This window comes from Streptopelia decaocto, assembly GCF_964273445.1.
Source record: "Streptopelia decaocto genome assembly, chromosome: 7".
NCBI lineage: Eukaryota > Metazoa > Chordata > Aves > Columbiformes > Columbidae > Streptopelia > Streptopelia decaocto.
In genome coordinates this window covers 1231303-1239285 of record NC_138661.1, presented here as the reverse complement: position 1 = coordinate 1239285, position 7983 = coordinate 1231303, and the positions used below count along the sequence as shown (strand labels likewise).

Here is a 7983-nt window from a genome sequence, read left to right as displayed (position 1 = left end):
CACTGGATTCTGTGGGGGGGGGATGGCAGCGTTCCCGAGTGACCCATCGGTCTGTTTCCATCCTCTGGATTGTAACCAGGCAGGCCGAGCTGGCACCAGCCGCACTCCTGGTCTGCCAGCAACGTTCCTGACCTCTTTTTGCAGGATATCCCTCTTCATGAACACGCTCCAGGAAAGGACAGGACGGAATAAAAGTCAAAAGGCTTTTCCAGGGAGCCCCCGTGTGGCAGCAGCAGCCAGAGAGGGGACGGGGCGCCGGCACCGGGGACAAGAGCACTCGCTGCCCTGGGCCCGTCCAGCGTTCAAACCCAGCGAAGCGCCCAGAGCTCTGGGCAGGACGCAGAAGAAACAGGTGGAGATGCAGGTTTTTTTTCTTGGAAAGATGGGCACCAGTCCTGCAGTAGCGACCACTCACTGCCCCTGGGCTCCTTGCCCTCTGTCACCACCTCTTTGCCAAAAGACTTCAACCATTATTCACATTTTTAAAGTAGTTCTGGAAAGAATATACCCAGCAAACACGAACCAGCCACTTGCCTCGCTCCACCCGCCACCCTGTCCAACAGCAGCGTGACGAACAGCTGCGGAGGTGTGTGCAAGGATTTATTTACATAGTCCACAGTGAATCAAGACTCAGTAAAGTGCAGTTAAAAGTATGAGAAGCCCAGGTCCCTCCCCTCAGCTCCGGGCACCTGCGGGTCCCGTCCCCTTGGCGCGGAGGCTCTCGGGCAGCAGCTGTGCATCGAAGCCGTGGCGCAGGTAGCGGTGAATCTCTTCGGCCTTCTGCAGGCTGACCTGGGCGGCGGCGGCGGTGGCCTGCGGGGAGCTGCAGGGGACAACGGGGACACTGCCAGCGGGGGACGAGAGCAACGGGCCCGGCAGGAGCCGCTGCCAGGGCCTCTGCCCGGTTCTGGGGCTGCGAGCACAGCAGCAAGCCCAGGACAGGGAGGGGAAATGCAGGGCAGGAGGGAGCGGGGATGCACAGGACCCTCAGTCACTGGCCTGAGACACTGCGGCATTGCCACGGTCACGCAGCCTGAAGAGACTGAGAAACCCACAAAGAACAGGATGGGTGTGGAGCCAGGGAAGCGCTGGCAGGAACAGCAGGACGGCTCGGGTGAGCCAGAGGAGAGAAAGGCTGGTCAGTTCGCAAAGCGCGTGCTGTTACCTGTTGGCCATGCTCCGCAGCGAGTCGAAGTGGTGGCACATGTTGAGGGCGGCGGGGTAGCTGAGCCGAGGGATGCTCAGGTAGAGGTGGAGCAGGTCCCGTGCGTGGCCCTGCGGCTCCGTGGGCGCGCGGATGGCCGCGCGCTTCCTCTGCTCCAGCAGGGCCAGGTCCCGCAGCAGCGCCGCCGTCTCCTCCTGGCCGGAGCTGAAGAGGAGCCGCACGCCGGCCTGCACCAGGGCGGCCAGCGCCCCATCGTAGTGCTGCGGCCTCTGCAGCGAGCGCGACAGGTCTCCTGCACAGTGCAAACACACAGACCGCAGGGAGACTTAAGCACTAAATTACTGTGAAAAACCTAATGTGAATCATTCACAAAGCAAAACAGCGCAAAGATCCCCGGCTTTGAGAATTCACCACCAAAATCAAGATAAAACATCTCAAGGAAAGGAGGCAGGAGGGGTCGTGGGAGCAGGATTTACTCGGTTATTTGAGAGGCAGAGTTTAGGCATTAACACTGACATTGCAAACTGAACGGAACTGACGGGGAGGAACACACAGTAAGGGATGAACCACAGGACACACAAATCAGAAGAGATGGGGTAAAGCTGCAAAGGTAATGATGCACTTGACCGCTGTGGAACATGAACCCAGCAGCAGCCTGGAACAGCAGAACGAGAACACCGGGCAGAGCTGACGGAAATAACGGCAGCAGCGGGGTCAAAAGCTTCAGCAGCTCAAACACAATCCACTTATCTACAGCCCCCTCCGAGAAACCACATCTCCAGCGACCACTTCTGTCATTGTTCCCGTATCTGAACTACCAACAAATCAGATTTAGGTCACAAAACCAAAGCTGCATCCCCAACAATTTGATTTCAATAGTGGAGTTTTATATCCCCGAACATCTGTAATTTAATTGGAGCCATGAGCTCTAGTTCCATCTCCTGGGAAGCAGGTGCAAGTCAGGCCTCTCAGTTCTTTTCTAGGCGGCACTGAGAATAGACTGCGTTAGTAAAACTGTTTGATTGCCTAATTGTAGGATTCAAACAAATGGCTTGTCCAAACCAGATAAATTAAAGAAACAGTCTTGAATTTTCCACACACGTTTGATGAGGTCAGGAGGCGGCTTTGAGCCTCGTGCGTCCTGCGCCTGCTGACGCGGGCGATGGCCCAGCAGCCCTCCCCAGGCAGCGCTCTGCAGAAACGCTCTTTTGGCTTTCTCTAAGAACTGATCGCATTCAGCTGATCGGCTTTTGCTGCCTGGAGCAGCAGCCGCTGCCTGGGTTGGTCTCCACAATAGCAGGCTGCCCTTCCCTGGTTCTGAGCTGGGAGGGGTATCACACCGCTCCTTAGGCACTGCTGACAAAGAGGGGTTGGATCCACTAGTATTGTAGTGCCAAGCACAGGTAAGATTGTGCTTGTTCCTTTGTTGAAATCTGTTTGAAGTCGGGATTTTTGCACAGGCTCAGTTAGGAGTGTTTAAGTTAACTTAAACGTTTCCCTGCCTCAGTAATTAGTGAGCACTGTGTCCGCTGGATCCAGTTGTGTATCTCTGCCTATATTAAATGGTCCTCAAAAGGAAACCAAATTTTACTGTTCAGCTGGTGATCTTATTAATGTAATACACCTACAGAGACTAAAATACGGGTTTTCAGTCCCACGTTACACACAAACCCAGCGTGGGCAGCGCAGGCGTGAGCAGAGAGCAGCACCCCGGTACCTGGTTTGCTCCTGTCCGTCTCCACGATGACACAGACCCTCTCGAACACGCCGCGCAGGCGCTGGATCCGCTGCGCCAGTTCCCTGGTGCCGGCGGAGCTCAGCAGCTGGGAGCGCAGCCTCCTCTCCACCACCACGCGGTTGCTGACCACGTAGTCGCCGGCGCGGAGCGAGCAGAGCTGCACGGGGACGCCGTGGGCGCGCAGGGCGGAGATGACGCGCGGGCCCGAGGACACCTCGCGGGCGGCCGCCAGCACGCACGGCGCGGCCGGGGACCCCGGCGGGCCCGGACGGGCAGGGCTGTGCTTCCAAGAACTGTCCACCTGCAGATGCTGAGCACACAGAGGGTTTCTTAGAGACCACAGATGCATCAGGCCAAAGAATAACAGGCCAATAAAAACAAATACATTTTTCAAATAGCGATGCTTAACACTTTGTTCCACTTTTTTTTTTTAATACTCCAATTAATAATAATATTTTTTAAAACTACTTTTGATATTGCAAAACATAAACACTTCCAGATTAACACTTGGATAAGCAATCTCCCACCTTAGTTGATTAATTACTTAGCAGCTTGAATGACAAAGGCATGCAGCCTTTGCTAACGAGTTCAACAAAACTGAACATTGTAAACAACACAAGTCAGGCAGAAAAGTGTAAGAGATCAGGAACCCAACCTCAGACTATGACGGGTCTTAATTAGGGCAGCGAACAAGTACTTCATAACTACAAAACCCAAATAGTTAGGGGACACTCTCTACTATTTGAAACAGATCCATATTCCTCCATGATTGTCAGACTCAAGATACTGTCTAATCCACAACTGTAATTTCTGACCGCTAAAATACTCTCCCAGTTGTCCTGCTGGGAGAGTTGGTCTGAAGATAGAACAGTATTTGCCCCCACCTGCTCCCCAAACAATGGCCAACGACAAGGGGCACGGCCAGGAGCTGCCAAGGGCCCGAGTCACCCAGCGACCAGAGAGACCCCTGAACGCTGGACACGCCGGCGCAGACGGGTCCTGGCAAGCAAAGCGGGGACTTTTTGGGTCTGCGCAGTTAAGCCTGGATTGTGAAACAAAGGCGGAGATTGGCCTCAAACAATGGGAGTGGGGGGGGTGAAGAAGGATAAGAGATGAGACCAGAATGGACACTGTTGAGATCTCCCCACCAGAGGATCCCGGATCACGACAGAGGACCAGCAGGACTCTACGGGACCGGAGACCAGAGGGACACCTTTGGGACTCATCCAGTCATAGCTATAATCCTCTTTTCCCCCCTTTTTCTTTCCCTTTCTCTCTATTGTGTGCTGCTTTATGGGCAAAACAATAAAGTAACACCGTGTGAATTATAACCCCTTGGCATTTTGGTCGCCTTAATTTTGCGCTTCAAGATCAAGGTAAAAGAACCCTCACGAGTCCATCACCGAACGGACCGTGACACCTGCGAGTACAAAAGCTTCCTAAAGCACCGGCAAGGGGGGCGACGGAGGCAGCCGAGCCGAGCAGAGCTGCTCCGCTCCCAGCGGCAGCGGCTCCCTCTGCTGCCGTCCTGCTCACAGCCCTCCAACAACCCTGCCACAGGTCCCCCGCGCGGGGGATTCTTCAGTAAACGCGAGGGGAGAGGCAGCTCCTTGCTGTGAACCAACACCAACCTGATGGGGAGCCTGGAGACGCTCCTTCCCTGAGCCCGGGGCGGCGGGTGGGACGTGTGTGCTCAGGGCTGGACGCTCGGGCTGAAAATCCAGCATTTCGGATACTGAAGCTTTCGAGCTGAGAAGCTTCTCACTCTTACTCTCCCCAGGCTGACGAACGCTGATTCCCCCAGCAGTTTTGTTGCGCTGCACTGCAGAGACTGAAGGCCATGACCTGGGTACTGCAGTGCTTTCCTGTTCTGCCCCCAAACAGTCTGTTTTCGTGGCCTTCCCTTGGCTCACACTTGTTTCTTCCCCGCTGGAATCACTGAGAACAATAATTCGGGCTGGTTTCTTCTTTGGCGTGGGCTCAGAGCAGCTCTCTTCCATCCTGGCCTGGTTTAGCTTTTTCCTGCGGCGGGTGAGATATTGTTTTCTGCCGCCAGCAAAACTCTGGTTATTCAGGAGATCAAAATTAACGCACACTTCTTCCTCACTAGATTCACTGTTTTTGCAAGTGTCCTCTTCCTCTTCTCCAACACAGAAACTGTCTTCTGCATATGCCTGGTCTTGCTCAGGAATCTGGGGGATGAAAGTCTCTTGTTAGAACTGATTTATCAACAATATGTTGCAAACTGCACTTCAAAGTAGGATTAGAACTTAAACACGGTCATCCGCAATCGGAGTTTCACAAGGACAGCGGTCGTTTCCTTTCATACCTGTGAGAAAATGTCCATGTTGTCGAATTCACGATGAACCATTTTGTATCTATTGCCAAGAGCTGGACTTCGTACAGATTTCAGGTAAACTCCTTTCATCTCAGAGTCTCCATGAGAACAGGAAGACAAAAGAGAACACATATTAGTAAGGATATAATTTTTGATTCTTTATTGTTACATCATGTTTTCCACGCTAAGAAATCCCTTTGCAGTCTCCCAAAAGCCTGTGTTTCACAAAACAAGAGTTTGAAATGCTGCGGACATGTGGAATCCCAAGGCCGAGGAGCAGCTCTGCCTGAGGGTCTGAGCAGGCAGAGCCCTGTGTGCCCACACCACAGGTTTCCCTGTTCTCTCCCAAAACACACAGTCACTGAGACCGCCCGGGGAAGCGCTGGGGTTACTGAAGCCCACGCAGGATCTCACAGGGAACCACCCACAGTCTCGGTGCCAGAGGAGAATCCTCAGCAACATCTGGGAATCTCAACTGGTAATCAGATGGTTCCATCCCACAAATACCCCAGGGAAAGCCGAGGCTCATAAGCACAGGGGTGGGAAACTGCCTCAGCCAAAAATCGGCATCACCTCCTCAGCTCTGTCAGTGTCAGCACTGTCACTTTAACATTCAGCTTGTTATTTCATACCATATTTTTGGTCTGTCTGTAACAGAAGTCCTGAAAGATTCAGAAATTTCTAAGTGAAATGGAAATCTGTGTCTTTCCTCGGTCATACCGGGGTGTGGGGGGCGGATGGCTCTCAGAACCGGCTATTGCACAGCACAGGCTCCAGCGAGGAGCTCACTGCATCCCAAAACCATGAGAATAAAGCCAGCAGAGGCACAAAGAGATGATGGAAAGCATCCAATTGAGCCCAGCGGAGGAGGTTACTGCTTGTTAGCTGCCACGGGCTGATGAACAGCCCAGCCTGTCACACACCTTTGCTAAGCAACAGCCCCTCTGAAAACCAGAAGCAGCCCACTCACCATTTAACACCTGTGTGACCTCTGCATCGTCATTCAGGAACTGGGCGAGCGAAGAGCTCAGCTCGCTCTCTGCATCGTCACTCTCGTCGGATGAAACAGCGTCTGCATCCTGCTGGGACAGCTCAGCTTCTTCATCTAAAAACTGCCTTGCTGCTTTCTAAAAGAAAAACCAAACAAACCAACCTTTATGTGGAAGCTGCCTCCCAATTATTTTGTAACTTATACATCTAGTTTTACCCATTTTATTTGCTTTCAAAAGTCTGTTTTGATTTAGATGTGCTGGATTAGTCCCAGCCCAAGTCCACTAGAAAGTTCAGACTTGACACTGGTTTGCCGCCTTCTGTCTGGGATTCAGGATGAATTGTTTCATGAAGTCATCAGAAAACGCGCCTCATTATTGAGAAAGGGCTTTTCTTTCAGGGCAGATGTGGCACTTACTCCTGAGCTGCAGCGCAGGAGACGTGACACAAAGCTCGGTACTAAGTTCCATCAGACACAGGCAACAAAGCATTCACAACAGCGGACAAGGAAACAAAGCCAAAGGCTTCAGGAAGATGTTCTGTCAGAGATACTCTATGTTAAGCTAACTTTTATCATTTCAGCTACAAAGTACTGAAGTAAAACATGGGGATAAAAAACCACACACACACCAATTATTTTTTATCCAAATTACTCCAAGAGAATTGTTTGCCTTCAAAATATTTCGGAAAAAAAAGCACAATGCTGTAAATCTTAGTTCAGTACAGGGAAGACTGGAGCATCTCGTGCTACAATAAGTGACATCCCTGACTTTCAGATTTCCCCGAGTCCTTTAATGGTTTGCTTGCAGCAGTCAGCAAGCCTGAAAGCCAGACATTATTAACAGTTCCTTTTCTAGAGCAGTTTTGATTATTCTGAACCATGCTGGGGTCACCTGTTTACAGGAAAGAACTCCCAACGCTATTACCAATTAGCCTTAATCCTTCTCGCCGTGAAGGACGGCGGAGAGGCCAAACCCCACAGCGGGAGAAGAGCCGTGACACCAGAAATTAACAGTCAAGGGCCGGGGCACACTCAGGAAACAAGATCCCAGGTTCTTCAGTTATTTACTGAATCTCTGAGTTGGGTGCCAGCAGCTATTTGGGTCGCTTGGCCTCCTCTCCGTCCCCATTCCAGCACTGCGGGTCTCCTGCGCGCTGGCCGCCGGTGGAGCACAGCGCGGCTCACAGCGCGGCCCACAGCGCGGCTCACAGCGCGGCTCACAGCGCGGCTCACAGCGCTCCGGGTCCCGCACCTGCCCTGCTCTGAGTCCTCACACGGCACCGCCGGGTGCTCGGGTCAGACGGTGCGTGGAGGCAGAGCACACGTGGGACACGCTCTCTATAAATGCTTTGGTCCCATCAAAAATGCTTAAACAGAATTGAAAAATGGATTTTTCGTCTACCCCATTCTTTGTATTCCAGAATATAAAATACTGATGCTATATAGAAGTCTCTGCAATGAAGATTATCTTTAAAATATTAAAAATATCCAACAAAATCACAGAATCCCAGAATGTGAGGGGCTGAAGGGCCCTGGAAAGCTCATCCAGTGCAATCCCCCCATGGAGCAGGAACACCCAGATGAGGTTACACAGGAAGGTGTCCAGGCGGGTTGGAATGTCTGCACAGAAGGAGACTCCACAACCTCCCTGGGCAGCCTGGGCCAGTGTCTGTCACCCTTACTGAGAAGAAGTTTTCTCTCAAATTTAAGTGGAACCTCTTGTGTTCCAGCTTGATCCCATTACCCCTTGT

General features: G+C 52.2%; 1 protein-coding gene across 3 annotated transcripts in view; it reads right to left on the bottom strand.

The window, feature by feature from the left end:
* Positions 1–126: 126 nt before the first annotated feature.
* The window catches only part of FANCM (FA complementation group M), a 65492-nt gene continuing 57635 nt past the window's right edge, over positions 127–7983 (bottom strand). For all 3 annotated transcript variants that reach the window (XM_082058276.1, XM_082058277.1, XM_082058278.1), the window contains 6 exons: positions 6212–6368; positions 5233–5339; positions 4535–5095; positions 2883–3213; positions 1166–1457; positions 127–823 (listed from right to left, as the gene is read on the bottom strand). In XM_082058276.1, coding sequence (XP_081914402.1) covers positions 676–823; positions 1166–1457; positions 2883–3213; positions 4535–5095; positions 5233–5339; positions 6212–6368 — 1596 coding nt within the window. In that variant the 3' untranslated portion in view covers positions 127–675. The remainder of the gene's footprint in view (positions 824–1165; positions 1458–2882; positions 3214–4534; positions 5096–5232; positions 5340–6211; positions 6369–7983) is intronic.